The sequence below is a fragment of the Corvus brachyrhynchos genome, unplaced genomic scaffold, assembly GCF_000691975.1.
Source record: "Corvus brachyrhynchos isolate BGI_N302 unplaced genomic scaffold, ASM69197v1 scaffold279, whole genome shotgun sequence".
NCBI lineage: Eukaryota > Metazoa > Chordata > Aves > Passeriformes > Corvidae > Corvus > Corvus brachyrhynchos.
This window is the reverse complement of record NW_008246060.1, coordinates 11710142-11729929: the sequence shown is the minus strand read 5'-3', so window position 1 is coordinate 11729929 and position 19788 is coordinate 11710142. Positions and strand designations below refer to the sequence as shown.

At 38.4% G+C, this 19788-nt stretch overlaps 1 protein-coding gene across 1 annotated transcript in view; it reads left to right on the top strand.

The window, feature by feature from the left end:
- The window catches only part of ADK (adenosine kinase), a 259246-nt gene extending 239732 nt beyond the window's left edge, over window positions 1-19514 (top strand). The window contains exons 9-10 of the mRNA XM_008642852.2: window positions 1025-1111; window positions 18341-19514. Of these exons, the coding sequence (XP_008641074.1) occupies window positions 1025-1111; window positions 18341-18465 (212 nt within the window). The 3' untranslated portion in view covers window positions 18466-19514. The remainder of the gene's footprint in view (window positions 1-1024; window positions 1112-18340) is intronic.
- The last annotated feature ends 274 nt before the right edge of the window (window positions 19515-19788 follow it).

The following is a 19788-nucleotide window of genomic DNA, read 5'->3' as shown; positions in this document are numbered from 1 at the left end:
CCTGCTGTCTGCCAAAGTAAAATCTGTTTGCTCTGAGACAGTTTAATGCATACTGACTACCAGAGGCAGAACTTCCATTGGCTCTGTTACAGGGGTAATTTACACTTTAACAAGGTATTGTGACAAGGTGGTAATTATATTTTTATCACGTCATTATGACATTACCACCTGGAAAGCCATAGCTGATTAATTAGTGGCATATATTAAATTTATAACCCTAGAACTCTAAAGTTATCATACCTAAGTGGTGTAATTATGCTGAACTATGGTGTAGCAGTGAATTGGAGGTGAAGATGCTGAGTATCCACCTATTGCAATACATTTAATGAGTGCCAGTAGAGGGCAGGGAGCTGAAGGAAATAGTTGGGGGTTTTAAAATAAATACTAAGGAAGAGGGTGCAATCATTGAACTCTTGAAACCAAATCTAGTCAGATGGCAAGTTGCAAGGCTTCTTACATATATGGAATTTTTTTAAGGTATAATTTGAAAGCACTTTGATTTACACTTGTTTTTTCTTTTTATTTCACAGCTTTATTTTAGTTAATTCATATGTATTTTGGTTTTAACAATGCAGCAGTTTCTGTTGATCTTTTGGAGGCTTGTACTGGCCATTCTGGAGGCTATGTCACCTTCCTGCAACTAGTGGAAAGAACTGGTTTTGGCAGGATGGATTTTTCTGTCTCGTCCATATGCCCCAGGTGTTTTACGTTGTTCTTTCTAATGTACTTTTTTTCTTTTACTCTTTTCCTTACTCTTTTTCTCTTGTCCTTAGTATTAGGAGGTAGAGAAAATAAATGAGGCTGGAAGTAAATAATGAAAATGCCCACAACTTACGGCTTGTTTGAACGTGTTCCCATATCCCTGTGCAGTAAATACAGACAGAATTATAAACCAAACCTATTTTTACCCAAATTATCATGCTAAAGGTCATAGTTTTGAATTGTTTTGATTTTCAGTGTTTGTTGTGCGTTTCAAAGTCAGATTCCCAAGTAACTCATGTTCTATTCTTCCCTTTCTCTACAGAAAATGAAGTGACTACTTTCCCTGTATTGGTGAGTGATCAGAGTGAAATTGTGGATACCAATGGAGCTGGAGATGCATTTGTTGGAGGTATTTCTTACTTCTTTCTGTTGTTTGGAGATTATCCTCCTATTCTCTCTATATAAAATCTACTGGTTTTTTATTCAACTGTCCTTCAGAACAAGCTTCATTCTTTTACAGCTTTTCTCCTCATCCTGAAGTTGTATGATTTAATTAAGTTCTGATTTCCAAAGGGAAAGTGTGTTCTATTACTTCAAAAATAATATGCCATTATGCTGTACTCTGGTCGTTTTCATGAGATTAATTGTATCTGTCAGACTGTTGCATAAACAAGCTGCATCAAGTACTATATAGTGTACAGAAATCCCTCCTGGCTTAAATGTTAACACATTGTTGTTCTTTAAAACAGGTTGTAGTGAATATTAAACAGTATGTTAATAAGTGAGCATAATGTCTCTGATCATGTAAATTTTGGTAGAACATCTGCTTCCAATACAATTATTTGGACATCAGAAAAGAATGCAAAGGGTTAAATTGTTAAAACAAACCCCGAAAATATCTGGCATTGCTTAATATCCATTTGCAAACTTACTATTTTTTTTGGCGCAAGCTCTAAGGAAAAAAGAGGATGTTATGTCTATGCCTGTTTTAAAAAATTATTCAATGTAAGCCAAAACTCAGTCTAATCCAAGATTTCTGTCATTCATTGTAACCTTCATCCATGTAGTTCTGTGATGCACTATTGCATCCTGAAGGCTCTAATATCCAGTATGTAGTAGCTGTAAGGAGCTCCATTAGTCACTAATTTACTGGAAATATTACAAAAGAGACTTTTTAAATAGAATTGCAGGACTCAGTCTTGTTACTATGAAGGGGATAACAAGCAGTGTGTTACCAAATTAAAGCTTCAAAATTGTGTCCCACTTCAAGAAAATATTCAACATAAGCTTAATCTTAAGCATGTGAGTAATTCCATCCTTTCTTAATACAGCATTTAAACCAATGGTAAATGTTCAGTATATACTTAAATCTGTCTGAGAATAGGAATGTTTTTACTCATTACTTCAGTGCTTTAAGGAATCAAAAAGGACAGAAATAGAGGGAAACACATTAGGTCATATTATTCATACACCTTTGAGGGCATGCTTGTCACTCTCTATTGTTCCTAAATCACAAACAAGACTAAATTTGAACCAGTAGATAACAGTGACTATAACATAAATAAGATCATCTTCAAGTGCTTGTCCTTGTATACATTTGCTGTGTGTATCAGCTGTGCCAATAAGCTGCTGTTCTTGTGAGGGAAAAAAAAGAGAGAAAAGGTCTTGCTTTTTTTGTTTTCATGTGTCTACCATGTTTATCTCAGGTTGTATTTATTTTCAGTTCTTCAATTTTAGGCCTCTTGAAATCAGGACTTTTTTTTAATAATCCTAATTTTGTTCTTTCCTAGGTTAGCTCAAGGAAGGCTATTGCAACTAAATAATCAGGGCTTTAAGAACAGTTTTATAACACAATAGATCAAATTAAAAAGTAGATCTCTCAAAAGCTTCCCTCTTTAGATTACATCCTTTTCCCTGGTACTGCCATAGCTGCTGGTTTTCTGTAGAAGGGCTAAAACATTGACTTTATTTAGAATGTCCTGAATGGAAAGGCTGATATAAACCACATCAGTCTCTATTCCAAACTACTGTCTTCCACCAGCAGTGTAAGGAATTGAGGCACATCCTGTCAGGCTGGTCATGGATCAGTTGTGAGATTCCTTTCTCAAAGGGGAAAGGTGATGTGGACAATGCTCAGCTGTGGAAGGGAGGGATGAAGGGACATATTCTAAAAGATTAACTCTCCTGTATCATTCTAAGTGTTAAGATACAGCAAGCTCCTGTATATTTGGGATAATCTTAACACAAGTCCTGTATCACTGTTTATGGATGTATATTATCCTCAGTTGCCCCACAAATAGCACTGAGGCATCAGATGCTTTTTCACTGGGGCACAAGAGCAATGCAGTCCAGTGCATTGTACAGTTCTCCCTCACTGTCAGGGAAAGGACCACAGCTGGTTTTCCCTCTGTAATGGAAGTCAGCTCAGCCATGGCAAATCTGCCTGGGCTGTCCTTGCAGTTAGACGCTTACCTGAGCGTCGGTGTGTGAGCTCAGCCTCTTGTTGCACCATGCTTCTCTCTCCTGTGACTCAAAGCAACATGAGCTTTAGAATATCTATAGTTCTTCCATTAGCTTCTGGGATATCTCAGTTCTCTTCTGTCACTCCATAAATAATAACTTGATCATTTATTCTCCTCAGAGAATAGATTTTCCTGAGTTAGTCCAGATGGGAGAATTGGGACTCATAGCAGTCTAGATACACAGGCGATTCTAGTCTTATGTGTACTGTGGTCTCCTTCTTCAAGGAGTCATTTAATTTTCCTTCCCATATGTAGGAAACAGAATACTGGACTGGATAGGCTTTGATTTGGTCTGTGTTTCATTTGGGGGAAATGTCTGTATTTTATCTGTATCACACTTTTCATGTGTTTTCAAAGTGTATTTATAACAGGACAAGTTCTTTATTGTCTCCCTAGCAGCAAGCCCTGTGCCGTAGTGTAGGTAATACTGCTCAGCATATGGATCTCTAGCATTGGGTCTAGCACTGAGCCAGCTGCAGTGTTACTGTCCTGACAGAATTTTTACTACAGGAAGGCTATATTCTCTTCAGTGCTTTTCTGCTTCTTTCTTTGATTGAGGTTTTTATCAGTTGTTACTACCTAGGCAACAGTACATGTAATGTTTTGATTTTAGTGTCCTTGTAGTAAAATCTTTCAAAATTAATCCCTTAGCTAAAAAATTCACTCAGTGTTATAATATCCTCTCCTGAAAACTTAGTTCCTTTATTCGAACAGCAGAGAACAAGACTCTCATGGCAAAGTTTCCCATACTTCTCTGGAACCAGTATATTCGCTGGACTGAACAGTGGTTTTGCTGGAGCAGGTGTCTTGGCTGAGAGGGAAACGTGGGGTATAATGAGAACTAACCCCATCAAACAAGATTGATTTGCATTAGGAGGTCAGGTGTGTGTTAGACTCTATCACATTTTGAAAGATCTTACACAGAGACACTCTCTTCCAGAGGTATAACTCACAGATTGTAAGGAAATTCCTTCTCAATAATTATGCCAACTTGGCAAATCACCCCTCATATGTTTCTCCATGTACAAGTTGAAAAAAAGAAAACTGTTGGGGTTTGTTTTACTAGAACCAGTCTAACTACTGAAGCTCTTGAGACCTTAAAGTCAAGAAAAAGTTTAAAGACTCTAAGTTTCTGGGCGCTTGTAACTATGAGTTGATTCATGAGTTCAGCATTTCTAAACATGAAGCCGCTGGCCTCCGAGGAGAACTAGCTCACCCCAACAGCTAGCAGCAAGAAATAAACTGCATTCTTCAGTTGAAATGTGGTTTTATTAAGTTGGCACCAGGAATATCTCTGAATTTCTTGCCTCTTACTGCAGGCATCAAGTCATCTGCCACTCAGGCTGGTGCAGTGCACGAATAAGAAACTGGGTTTTAAAATCGCTGCAGGTATCTTTATGCTAAAAACACTTCTCTAAACAACACTGACACAGTTCAGCTTTTATTGCTTACCAGCAACACTGCTACCTTTTACAAGTTTAAGCAATAATGGTTTACTTTGTAGCATCTCAGCACCTCTTGTGGTTTTCAGAAGTACCACAGATTTTTGGTTATGAATCCCTGAAATACCCATAAATTTAAGTTGCAATTCCACCTCCAGATTATTATGACAGTGACAAATCACTGGAGCTTTGCTGACATGGCTTATGTCACAAGAGTCCTCTTAATGGAATTACAGCCTTAGTTTGTGGAGTTTGGGGAGCATTCTGTTGCTCATTAAATTAACATTTATTTATTACTAGTCAGCCCCAGCTTCAACCATTGCAATAATGATAATCAAAGCATACTTAATGGCAATAAATAGATTGAAATATGGACAGTTTTACCATCATATGCTTTCCTTTATGCTATCCTGCTCTCTTCAGCCAGAGTAGGTCTGCCTTCTGTTTGAACTCCCCTTTGTCATTGCCACTGTAACAAATGAAAACAATAAGCATCTGTTCTGATAGTTGCTGCCATTGTTCCCTGCAAAATCTCTCCCCTAGAATCTGTCTAGTCACTGGAACTGGGTAAAGAGTTCATAACAAATGAATAGGAGAAGGTATATAATCAATGTTTCTTCAGGTTCCATCAATATAAATATATTGACTTAATAATCTGCTATGATTTAGTCATATACTACATGAAAAGTACTAGAGTATGAAATGGAGCCACAAATCATTTTCAAGTAGCATGATGAAGCAATAACAGACTGATCGCAGCAAGTGTGTATTACTTATCACCATGCTATAAAGATGTTATACCATTCTCAAGGAAAAGAAATCCCAAGGTAGAAGGAGCTCTTCATTAAGCATTGTACAGTGCCAGATAGGAGCTGATAGCAATTTGCCTCTGTCAGTATCAAAGGGGAGGTCAATGGCTCAAACCACCTGTCAATTTAAAAACGACATTGGCAGCTTTCATGTGCTGAGGAATCTCATAAAGCTGCTAGCTAGAGTTTGAAAGCTACAGTCGCAATTTTTTCGTGCACATACTTACAGAATAAGCAGTTCTCTCTCTTTCTCTTTCTTGTGAAGCCCAGCGTGAGCCTTATAAGATGGCCAACTCCTGTCTCAGCTATCAGACACAGGGAGAGCAGCAAAAGAGGAGTCATCCTCTTTTATGTGTCCTTGTGTGAGTGGGCCTCATGGCCTCCTTATCTCCTCTTTAGGGACCACAGGGCTTAGTGAAGATACTTCCCTCTTTTTGACTCTGAGCCAAACTGTCTCAGTAAAGCCATTTCCTCATCTTTAATAGAGAGGTTAATTCCAAACATTATTTTTCTGTCTTTATGTAAGTGTCTCTACAAATTAGATGAAGACCTTGGACTTGTAGGAGTTTGCCTAAAGGTTCTCACATTGTTCAAATTTTAGCCTCTGTTCATGAGGTAAATGCAAATGATTTTCTAGAGTGACATCCAGCTTTGATTTCAGAACTAAGTGATATTTGATATTCTTCTACATTATTGAAGTATTGAAATATTATCTTTAGTGTGAAACACTCTGTGAGTATATTATACATGTACATATACATGTATGTATATTTATAAAATCACAGTACAAGAGATAAAAATACAGGTTTACAAAGAATACATAGTACACAGAATAACTGGTCATTATTACTCCTCTACTGTTTAAAGATTGATTCAGAAACCTCTTTGGAAAAAGGTCTGGTTCTGTTTTCTGAATGCACTAGGATAGCTTTGGCGTATTTGGCTGAAGCTGGTGGATTGAAACAAGTATAATATTGATTAAATTGGAAACATAATTGAAACCAATATAATAATTCTTGTGCTGTTGCTCTGCAGAATCCATCGTTTATGGAAGGAACCCAGTGATTTTTAAAATGAAAAAATCATCTTGATGGGATTTGACATTACCTGAGTTGACCCCGCCTTAAGCCAGGTGCAGGTGACCTCCAGAGGTCTCTTCCCACCTAAATTGTGTTATGGTCCTATGAGTTTTAATCCTATAGGTATTAAGTTCCCAGGTGCCAGTTCCTGCTCCTCTAGAAATCCAGACTCAGTCATCTTCTGAGGGCAATGCTGGTGGCTCCGGAGTAGGAGCTGACTGAATTAAAAATGAAGCTCATGGAATGGGAATTCCATCTTCTTGCAATAAATCTGTTCTAGGGCAAAGAGGGACTGTATCATGACTTAGTCTAATAAGTCCCTTCTGTATTGATTGTGAAAGAATTGTGGTGATAGAGGCATGTGCACGTGTGAGAAATGAAATAAGCTTTTATGTATAGTTCCTATATGACTATTCCAGGAGTGCTGAACATGCAAAAAGATCTGATAATGCCTTCAGCAGAGGCAGATTTGAATGTTTTTTCAGAACGCTAAATTATGAGTAAGCTTGTGACTATATTAAAAAGAAAGTTGCTTAATGGATTTCTAGGGCTCTTGAAGATTGAGGAAGAATTTGTTTACACTAAAAACAAATATTTCTCTTATTTGTTGTATTTTTCTCTCTGTATAAATCTGTGCTGTAAGGGGTGCTCTTCCTCCAGAATTCACCACCCCTAGAACATTCTAGATTTGTTGAAATGGGCGTTCAAGGAGCTAGGAACAGTTCTTTACTGAACAGCAGGAGTGTGATATCAGAAGCTACTTCATCCACTTATAGCGGTCTTTAATTTTTATAAGGTTTTTATACTTGTTTAAGATACCTTGGGAAGTTGTCATCATTTTTTAATCACATTTGATAGAGAGAAATACAGTGGATAAAATATCACTGCTGTGAAGTACTCCCTTCTGATAACACCAGAGCTCTGAGATGCAGTTTTACTTGCCATCTGGGAGCAAGGGATATTTTTTTGGTGATATCAATTAAATATGTATGTGCATGTAACTTGTAATGGCTGATTGTTGCTACAAAATTTATCTTCACCAGCAAAGAGAGAGGGGATACTACTTTGAATTGTTCTGTCTTTTCTTTGAAGATAACTGTTATAACAGAAAGCAGCACTCTCTTAGTTTTCATTTGTACGACATGGGTGGCTAATTGCCTCTGAGCAGTCCTGTTGTTACTGAGATCATGGCGGATGAGATAGGAAGCTTTGAAATAAGAATACTTACTTAGTGTCATCAGCACTTTGACTGACAGCCCATTTTGCCCGTCTTTACTACTCTGGTTTATAAACAGCATACATGAGCATAATAGCTGAGCTGCAGAGAGGGCATCAATCTCTACTTGCTAGGGGATAACTTGTCGACGTGCCCATGACTTACCACCCCTGTGTTCTGATGGCATTCGGAACTCTCTCAGATAAACATCACACATAAACGCGGGCTATTAGATGATCATATTACCTCTGTAACTGACCTTCTGCAAACTAGAAAATGACCAGATTATATGTTCCTGGTTGAAGTTTCTCAGTCTCAGCTAGAGGCACATCATTATTCTGATCAATAGTGTAGCCAGTTGCTAGTAATTCCAACATTAGTATTGGTTCATTTGCGAAATTTGCCACAGTTTGAATTGCAGCTACTTAAACAAACCCATAAAAATAGATATCACTCAGAAAAAAACATGGAATATATCTGTTTCCTTTTTAATTCCCTACTTCTTTTTTCACCAATATCCATTCAAAATTATTTCCTTGGAAAGAATACCCTCTTCTGTGCTGACATTATACTTAAACCTGGTTGCATGTGTTGTCAAAGTATAATTGTGATTATTCTGTTTTCATTGTTTTGTTTCAATTGCTACCCTTCTCTTGGTCTGTAACTGTTCCTCCCAATTTCGTTACTTATGTATTTTTATCATAATATAGTAAAGTAAATACAGTAGTTCACATTTTCACCTATTCCATTTAAAGGCAATCCAGAAAAAGACGTAGTAGAATAAAAGTAAGGCAAAACATTAGTATACTTGCTGTCATTTCTTAAATAACACGTAGAAGCGAAAGATCCACTTAAAAGGATCAGTGTATGGAATTAAAAAACCCTCAAAGTTTCTAATTAGTCTGAAGCAGGACCTGATTCCTTTAGCCTCTGTGTCTCGCTTCCTGTCAGTGACACCGTCAGTGTTAGGGAGCCTCAGTACACAGCAAGAGGATTAATATTTTGCAAAATTGGGTTTTAAAAGGCCTAATTTACCTCACTATAAATTCAGTGACATTCTGGACAGGTTTTGTGAAAAATAAACATCAAATAGGTTGTGTACATTTTAAAAAACGACCTACTATGTTAAAAACAGATTTTCAAAACCAATTATAAAGTTCCAATTTTTGCTGTAATAGCTATGGGACAATTACAAATTGACTTAACGCCTCAAAGCAAATCATCACCGTTTAAAATACTTTGTCATGCCTACTATCCCTACCCTCATAACATTTCATTTTATGTTAATGTGTCATGTGTTAGAAAATCATGTAATGATAAAGAAAATGTTCATGTGGAAGGTTAGAAATTACTTTAATGAGTTACTATTACCTTGCTTGCAGACTGTTGGCAATATTTTTGTGTTATTTTAATGTATTCTGAGTAGAGACAGAGGCACTCGTCAGATTGGATCATCAAGAACATTCCCCTGGGAATCAGGACAGGATATAGTCCCCTAAGAAATGATGTGTCAGATTAAGCTGATGCTATATTCGCAGGAGATAAAACACCACTCAATGAGATATAAAAATACACTGAAATACGTTGTCTATTTGACATCTAACATGCTTCAGTGGCTGCTAAGGACATGGACACAATGACCATAAGGACACTTCTCAGGCTGTGGTGTTCACAGGCTGGGTCCTCACTCACTTACAGCTGCTCTATTATATAAGAGGATGGTAAAGTCTCCCAGAATTTGTTCACTTCCCCCACACTGCAATGGGCTCATACTTGAAGTGGGAAGATGGCAAGATTGCAGTAAAAAGGAATTAAAAGAAAAAACGTGGTCCTGGTTAAAAGCAGTGGTAGTAGCAGTGCTTGTAGGTTGATTTGACACTGATCTCTGACTCCATGGAAAGGGACATTACTGTTACTGGTGATCAGTAAATTTTTGCTAACAATCCAGAACTGTAACCGATATTTAAAGAGGCAAAAGATGTTAAGTGTCACTGTATTAAAATAGGAGCATTATGAATATAATGCTAGAGTAGGCTATTTCAGCCCACAAAAGTCAAGAAATTCATAGGCTGCTTAGCTCCTGTATTCCCACTGCACTGGGTGTTGCTTTTTGATTCTCTTTGCATACTGCTGGCTTGGCTGTGTGAAAGCACACCTGCAAATAAAACTCTCCTGAGAGGTGGTTGTTCTGCAAATGCAACTTCAGATCTCCTAACTTTTGTGCATGTGAATCTTGGCCATGAAGTTACGTTTGTGTAACCTTTTTTGCACTTGAATATATGTTAAAAACTGAGTAGGGGATAGTACATATTATTCCATTTTATTATCCTTAGAATTTCATTGTATCTGTAGTAAATTGGCACAGTTCTTTTCCTCTTATTCCAAGCAGTAATTGTACTAATCTGCACCATTTAGTGTCAATACGACAGATCTGGTTTGAGGCTCAGAAATTTTCCCCAGGTGCTAATAAAAGAAAGCTTATTTCAGTCTGTTGTCTCAAAAATTACTAAGAAGAATTTTAGATTTTGAAGTACACTTCTAGGAAATGCTTTTAGGAAAAACAAAGAGAAATATCATTCTGGAAAGTTGGTTTTTTTTCAAATAGAGAGGATACTTCCAATGAAAATACCTGTTTCTGGTTTGGCACATGGAGTGCCTTGAATACTCCTTGTAAGCTTGGAGGGGGCTTTTTTAATCAAATGTTTCCCCTGGAGGCTGCTGGAGACAAGCCTAAGGCAACTAGATTCTGATCCTAAAGGAAATTTCCCAAAGCTCATCATGTGGACTTAAAAATGAAAAATAGGACCAAACCATGAGAAGTTATAACTTTGCTATCATTTTCCTCTATCACATCTTTCTTGGAGCATATTATAGACTGAAATGGTTCTTTTCTTGGACAATAAGATGCGCTGGGGAATTTAATAGAAGTTATTTGCAACAGATTATAAATAGAGTCCACTGAGGATGATTAATGTGGAAGGGTGTCAGAGGATAAAACACTTTTTATATTTATAATAAAATATAACAAAGCTCCAGCTTTGAGCCATTCCCTCTCTGAAGGTGGACAGTATGCAGTCAAGGCACAGGGCAGTGATAGGAAAACTCACATCAATTTAAGTAGGCTTCACCTCAGGGTCTGTTTTCTCATCCATGGCACAGCTCTCAGGAGTAAAGCATTACAGAGCTGCATACATTGTTCCTACTTGAATGAAAGCATCAAAGAACCAAGACTGCTGATTTTCCTTAGAGGGAGTTTCTGGTGGGCCTGGGCACCTATACAGGTGCCTGGGAACTATGATGACACCTTGTTCTCTGAGCTGCAGTGAGCTGGCCCAGTAGAGCCAAACAGTGGCAATCATGTGCAATGCAATGAAATTATTCAGCCTTGAGTAACTGATTCCTACTGGAATAACAGGGATGTAATGAAGTTTTATTTCTTTTTTTTTTTATTGTTACATTTCTGCAGAAATCTTTCATTAACATTTCCCACATGTAATGGTTTAAAGCATTAGAGTCCGTGTTCTTTTTTTTTTCTTTGTGTATTCAACACCTCCTCTCCATTCCAGGAAAAGGCTGCTAAACTGAAAACACTCCTTTCACTTATTCATAGTTGTGTAGTAAATGCAAAGTTGTATTTTTTGCATGTGTCCATAAATGACTGTATAACCTCAGAGTGAGGAAGATGTACACCCATCTGAGTGATCCTTACAGAAATTCAATGCATTCAAAATGTGTCTGTAAATAAGAAGAAAACAAGAGGGATAGGCATAGCAATACCAGTATCACTGCTTTTCTTAAAACATGCTTGGTTTAGTATTCACACTGGTGATTACAAAATAAGAAGTTTCTTGTACACAGGCAGTGAAATGCTTTTAGCACGTGACCATTTTATAAATAAAGTAAATATAGACTTCTGAAACATTTTATTCCTGATCTCATGGTTTTGTCATTCTCTGGAAGTAAAAATATTGACATTTACCAGGCTGTTTGTTCCAGCTTTCTGGTCTCCTGCAGTTTATTTATATAACAACCTTATCGATGAGCCTCTTACTCAGCTCTCTAGGTTTAACTGAGTTGAGTCGATTTGCTACCACAGCTTCAAGTTGCTGTTACAGAACAAGCAAGACATCCTAATAAAGCTGTAAACGTGTTTACTCAAACATGGTATTGATTTTACTTGGAGAGGGAGAAGCTAGTGCTTAGCATGGTGTCAGGGAGGATGAATTTAACTGCAGTTTTTCATTGTCATCTGTCATGGTTGTGAAACACTAAGTGAAGCCACAAGAGGATAATTAGAATTGCCAGAAATTTAGCCCCTAAAATCAGTTAACCACTTGAGATTTTTGTAGTTTAATTAGTTTTTATTAAAACTTTCCTCCAGTGGTGTAGTCAGAAAGGATTTTCTAATGTTCTTTTCAGTGAGAGATTTCAAGGTTGCCACTTGTTAGATATACATCTTAAATGACCATTTTTACGGAAGGGTTGGTAACCTTTTTTCTCTCAATTGTAATTAGCCTGTCACTACAGTTCTGTGTAAGCACAGAGCCATTTCATTTTCAAGGAGAGAAAAAGACACGTTTCTATGCATATACATTTGTAGTTAATAACATATATATACATGTATGGAATCATTCTTACAGTAAATTTTGAAGAGAAAGTGCTAAAGTGCATGAAGGTTGAAAGAAATATAGAATGTTTGAAGATGCTTACATTTAATTTGTCTTATATACTGTAAGTCTGATGTGTCAGACCACAGTGCCAAAAGACATGAAAACCAAAGAAGCCAAATCCCACCCTTAATCAAAAACGTTTCCATTTAGAATAGCCAACATTTGGTTTGATAGCAATGGGCAGGGCCTCTGGCTTACCACAGTTCTTGGCTGTAATATCCACCATCTGCCACAAAATTAAAAAAGGAGAAACCTCAGCATGTTGACGTACGGTCGTTCAGTGACTATATTGCAGAATCAACTGATGCCAACATCTTTTACAAAATCTAGGGTGGCTGGTTGGCTCTTGGCAGCAGCATTGCCAGCCACCTGATTACAACTGACCAGGCTCCTGCTACAACATTAACCCACTCCAACAGTGCTAAAAGACATCCAAAAAAGCCCCAATTGTATCAGCTACAAGGCTGTACATTGACTGGGTGATGTTTCTTGAAAACTGCATCTTCCCACACTCCTGGCCTGGAAATCTAGTGGAATCACATAAAAAAAGATGAGTGTTCCAGCAACTGTGATAAATTCTGTATATGAACAAGAGTGTAGAAAGGTGTTTGCAACTGTCCCCATGGTGGAATAACACCATTTTAAAAAGTGCAGTGCACAAATTAGGCTGAAGAAATTTTAAATACAAAAAAGAGGAGGCAGCTCAGCTGGTCATGATCCTTTCTGTGGCTGGGACAATTCTGATGGTGAATGGCCTGGCTAGCATGGACTATATGCTTCAGGGTTCATATGGAAGCAGAATTGTCTGGGAAAATCACATAGCAAAAAGGTTTTGAGGGGCTCTGACTCAGGGTCAGCTTGTAGTTGTTTATAATTGATGCATTTGATAATTGGATTTTTTCAGCTTTTCTCTCTTGCATTAAAAAAAAATAATAATTTTGCCATGGGCATTTTGTAAAGGTTGGAAGTGTGAGAGAAACTGAAGAAAGACGAGTAGTGGGGGAGCTGGGTGTCGGAGGCTATAAATGGATTTTCAGCCAGCATTAGTAATTAACAGTCATTAAAATTAATTGTCAAGTGTACAATTTGAAATGAAACATTTGGCTTCAATATGAGCTGTTTTTAAGTGTTGTTAAACCATTACTGAAGCAGACCAGAACTGTTTTAAATCTCCACCATTGGACTCCCACATTTGTGCCCAACTGCACTAGGGCTAAGTGTTCATTCAGAATTGCCACTAATAATCTGGAAATAAAACTTTCAAAGAAATCACTGGTTTCAGTGAAATGGCCTCTGAAATATCTGGTTTGCTAGGAAATCAATTTGGTTCTCCTTTAATGATTTTTAAATGCTACTCAACTCTTAGGAGTAACAAAGTGAAGACAACACCTTTTGTGTCAGTCAGTGGACTGTCTTGCTGTGTCTTCTTAAACTTATACTGATGTCCCCAAAGAGATTTGAGCTGGTCTCAGTGAGGGCCTCCATTCGGGTCTGGATGTGAGGCTCAAGCACCACACCTGGCTTACAGGACTTTCCATTTGATGGGGAGCACAAAAAAGGAAGAAAGCAACTTCACTTTTCTGTCCCTCATTCTGTTTGCAGACCTAACAATTACAAACATTGTCTTTGAGAATATGTAGTAAGGAAGCTGGAGATAATAAAGATTAACTCTCAAATATTTCAGGCACGCTTTTCAGAGCAAAGTGATTCCAGAGTCGCTTTTCTCAACTGACCAGAAAAGAAATAATTAAGGGCCAAAAATAGCTATTGGTATGTTATAATCACTTCTATCATCTGAGAATGCAAATACATTTTGTACCACTCTAAGGTTTAAAGCAACTTTTGAAGCAAAGTTGTCTTTTTTCTAGGAAGATAAGTGGGATGAATTGGACCCAGTTCCAAATAAGTTCTCACTGTTAGTAGGTGCAAGGTGGTTAGTTGGCTATCCTTGCCTGCGAAGGACAAAAGGCATCCCAGTCTACTCTGAAAGCTTACCAGAATGGCTCATTACATCAAGGTGGCTTGCTAGACATCCTGCAACTGCCTTTTGCCTTACTCCATAAACAGGTAACATGTTGGATAACAAGGCAGGAGGTAGACGGGAAAGCCTTGAGTTTGGCTCTTGCCTTTGTGTTCTAGTGTGACGAGAGTGGTGCACAATGCTTGCAACAGCATCCACAGCTTCAGCAGTGCAGAAATGCTACTGCAGAACAGCTGCAGTTAGAACATGGTAAACAATATTGCCTGAAGTTGTTTTGGTAAAATACTTGAAGTGAGGCTGTCTTGTGTAGCCAAAATATACTACTGCTTTCTGCACTTCATCCCAGTGATAGCCAGGGACTAGTTCAGACCACACAGAAATGAAGTAGATGCTGAGCTACTTTAGTATGTGCTGAGATGATCTAGGTTTGTGATCCCAGGCCTGTGATACAGGATCAGAGTTCAATCCTGCCCTTTTGGTGTCTGAAGTTGTAGGAGGAGTATGAAGTAAGTCTGAAGCCATGTTCACTTATCTTCTTGCATTTCCAGTCATGGCACCTTAAAGAGATTACAGCCTTCAACTGCTTCTAATCTTCCCTCCACCACCCTGCTCACTGGTCGGGCTGTTTGAGTGCTCACTAACCCACTTCAGTTTCAATCAGCTGGGTTAGCAAAGATCCCCTGTTTAAACAGCTACTGTTTAAACTGCTCTGGCTCATTTTGACAGGGTATCAGGTTATACCAGCAGCAAAGAAGCATGGTGAAAAACAGATGGGGGAGTAACTTCTTCAGCTGGAACTCAGATTTGAATCCATGCCTTGAGAGTATGACTCATGGGGTTTGCATCACAGTACCTTATACACTGGGGGAGGCAAACTCTGAATTATATTCTGACCATGTTGCTTTTTACTGCATTAAAAAACAGAAAAGAATGAAAAGAACATTCTGCAGCTAAGGCATCCAACCTGATAGAGCTCTTTGCTTCTCTGCTCAAACAACACTGCTTTCTGGTGTTCCCTCGGGGTCTGCTTTGCCAGCTGCCTAGTCTTACTATGTGATGTAGTTCTGTGTTTGTGATATGTGTGTTTGTATTGTCATTCGATGCGATATTGTGTCAGAGACTGCTATTTCCATTTCATCTATGAAACACATACCTTTTAAGAGAAACTCAGCAGACAAGAGAATGGTTTGAGGGCAAACTCCCCACTGCAGTTTCTACATATCTCATATATGACAGCTGTACTTAATGTCATTTCTGCACCATTCTGAAATCACAGAGCTCTCATTTCTATCCCCAATTAAAACAAGATGTTTTTTCACCTGACTCTGCTTTCACTTAGATCAGAATAAATAAGAAGTAACTTCACTGAAGACAAAAGAGTCATGCTAACTTGAAACTACAGTGAGCCTGGGAGGTGGTGACAGTGTCAGTCTAGTTGGTACTGAAAAGTAATTCATGTTTTATGGTCCTTCGCTCTGTGGATTTTCTCATCTTCATGTATGTTTGATGCCTTGATCATAAATGTAGAGGACAGTTGTTCTTTCTTGTATAAACCTCTCTCTGAATTCATGCTCTGCACAAAACCTAGCCCCATGTTTGCCTTTGGAGACCTGCCCAGTGCATCTTCATACTTACTGAGTCAGAAATGGACTGTCTGAACAGCCTCATTTTACATATGGTTACAACTTGCTCTGAAGTTTTAACCACCCAGAAGCACACTGGCAAGCTCCTGCCTCCCAGGCAGTTTAAATTTAATGATTGACACCCTCCACGTATCCAAGAAAGTTTCTCCTAAGAATGCATGTTAATTTAATGGAGAGCAGACCATTTTCATCTCGTTATTCAGAAACGATCTGACTTCTGCCAGGCATGCTGTTTGAATTTCTCAACTGTTACCCAACTATTGCAGCTGGACCATCCTGCCACAGTTGTGTTGTCTGTCATCCCTGACTGCCATCAGTGATAGAACTCACAGCACAATTTCTTCCTGTTTCAGATTCTTATCTTTGTATACTGATAACTCCTGTCTTCTTCACTTGAGCTTATGGACTTACCTTTTGTTGGTGAAGGAGTCATTTTTTCCCAGCTATTGTCAGTCAATATCTGTGAAATTCCAGCCAACATGTAGTTCTCCTAGAAAAGTATTGATGACCGAAATTTATGAGTTTTCTCCTTTTTTAACTAATCTGCCTACTCTCTATGGCCTCCATATTCCAATGAAAAGTGGTTGATTTATCAATTTTGTAGTTTCAAACTCTTCTCCAATTTGGTGCAGTTTAGAGAAAACTATATATCTATTAGGCTTCTTTTCACTATCAGTCATGACCAAGAAGCCAAGATAGATATTGGTAATTCATGAAAACAGATCCTTTGCTCACCAGTATTATCCTTCATTAATCTAACCTTATTTTTCTTGTTTTACATGATATTTAATCTGCAAAGAGCAGACATCATTGCATAGGATGAAATATTTTTATTATCTTCTAAAATTATGCTGTAGCATACCACAAAAGGAAATATTTAGAAATGGAGCACAGGTTAAATGAGAACATCACAATATAATGTAGAGCCTTTGTCCCAACAGTAACCCAGATGGACAGAGAAAGTGAATATGGAAGCAAGCTAGCAAAACATACCAGCTTTGAAACAAAATTTGCAATATGTCAGAAGTTGGTACCTATGAGTTACACAGTACGTAGCAGGGACATGGTTTCAAGACTGCATTTGTACTGTCAAGGCCCAAAGCCTGAGCATGACAGAAACTTGAAATGGTGGATGAAATCTTTAAAAAGAACATCTTTCAGCTTGCTAGAATTCTGATTTTCTTGGGGAAGTCTCACTTTCCTTCTGTGATTGGACAAGGAAGAGAGATACATCTGAAACATATTAAAAACAGGATAAAAGTGAATAAAATATTACCTCTAGAATGACAGAGTAGAGTTGTAAATTATAAGATACCAAGTTTACTTCTCACATCTTGAAGACCTCTTCCAAATGTAAAATACGTATTTCACCTCTGCCGTAAGTTCTGTCACGCTTTTGATCACAATAGTTTCAGGCAAGACAAAATGTTTCAGAAATGAGGGACTCAATTCATAAAATTTCTGGTGCTGCTTGTACTTAACTTCTCCAAGTACCTTTTCAGGATTCCCTGCCTCTATTCATTTAAGAGGTGCTCAGGTTTTCAGAGCACTCAGCTCCCAGTGATTCCTGGCTTTCCAAGCTGTGCATGCCAGGCTGTGCCAGCTGCAGCCGTGAACTGCATGCCCCGATTCTGAGAGGCGCCTGGTTTGCTGTTTGCTGTTCAGGGGGGTATTGCACATGCTCAGAGGTACCCTCTGTTGCTGAAGTCTTAGATTCAATGTCCCATAATCAATGGCAGCAGATGTCATCTAACTTTCCTCGTCAGGTAAAAGTTTTTCACCTTCTTTGCACTGTGAGCACCTGTAACTCTGAATAGAATGTTTCTCATTGCATGCCTTTCTCTTTTTTGGAGAAAAGCTTGGACACAGTGGTGTGGGGCTGTAGCTGTAGCCAGTAAGAACAGAAGGAACTCTCTTCAGCAGGCAAAACTGCTTCTTTGTTTTTAAAATGTTCTTTGAGGAATCAGGGGTTGTCTCCATAAAGAAGAGGGCAAGAATGCTGGTAAAATCATTTTGAGAACACTAATAATGATCAGTCTTGATAATCTTTAATTTACTGGAAGCTACCAAGTGAAGACTTCAGAAAGAAATAGCAGCAGCACCACTCCAGCCCTGCAGGTCACTCAAGTGTGATTCTCAATTTAAGCTGGCCAGGCTGCAGGGGTACATACAGGCAGGCCAGTATTTCAGTGCTTTGCCCTGTAACAAACAGGTACACTCAAAAAACTAATCTGACCATTTTCTCCCTTCTCTTTCTCTCCCACTATGTCCCATAGGCTTTCTGTCCCAGCTCGTCTATGACCGGCCGGTGACCGAGTGCATCCGGGCTGGACATTACGCAGCCAGCGTAATTATCAAGCGTTCAGGTTGCACCTTCCCAGAGAAGCCTGACTTCCACTGATAGTGGTGAATTGGAGGGATCAAGAGTAACTTCTGTGTTGCCATGGGATTGCTGCCTAAAATTTTTCCTCCTTCCCTTTCCTTACCTTGCCAGTACCTGCATCAACGCTTCTGTACTTCTGTTCATGGTATTCTAAACAAAATATATGTTTCTATGGTGTTTTCCATTTCATACATCTGCCATGTCTCAGTAGTCTTAACTTCTGGAAACAGTGCTAAGTGAAGCTTATTATCGCATCCATCAGGAAAAAGTGTTCTATTTACACAGTTTCCAAGGAAGTCCCATTTAAATGATACCGCTGATTAGCACCATTAAAATACTTCTGTTGAATTATCTAGTTTGTATCCAGCTGTGGCCAAATCCTATTCAACTTACATGAAATCAACAGACCTGGCTTTATTTGTCACTTAACCTTATAAACAGGGAATTGTTCTTTCTGTTTAGCAGAGTCAGACCTGTGTAAAGAGTGGTGTAAATATCCCAGGAATTTCCATACATATTGGAGTGTACAAGATCTGGCCATCAGATAGCCCAGCTTCCATGAAAGTACATCACTGCTTTGTCAGTAATTTAAAGACCTGATCCACAGCTGATATCATGCATTCAGCCATCTTGCACTGATGGCAGTAGCTGTGGGTCTGGCCACTTTTATCTGTCCTTACATCTGTAGGTCTATAGGTACAGTCACTTTTATCTGTCAGGTCAGCTAGCAGATAGGTACTTTCAGTGATTTCAGGGCAGATGCATGAGTTGGTGGTGAAAATAAACATACAGATAGGTCCTATCTCCTCTATGTGAGCTTTCTAGAGGCTACATTAAGGTACACATAATGAAAATGAGGTACAGAAATATTTATGCAGGATATATTGACAGGATATGCCAAATGGAATCTCTGAAACGCACATTTTTAAACTTTTAATTTACTTTGGATAATTAAGCAATATGGTGGATTTTGTTTGTATTTACAGTATTCAAAAGGTGATCTGACACTGCATTCATTACTTTGCTATGTAATTTGATACTGATAAATAAAAAATTGTTATACAGTATCTCCTGGTTTTGTATTCATATGTGTCTGTCTTTCTTCTGTGTATCCTACTGAAATGGGAACAAGAAATGGGTGCTTAACCCACAGTACGTGCTAAATCTCAGCGTTTCATGCATGACTTTCAGTGTCCAGGTGGGTGTTCAAGGGTGATCTCAGCAGTAAGGAAGAGAAGGAACGTCAAATTGGTGTTTGTACTACAGAAGAGATGAAAAATTAATGGCTAGTGTTGATCAAAGAATGTTAACAGTTCCGGGTTCACACTTTACTGCCCAGGA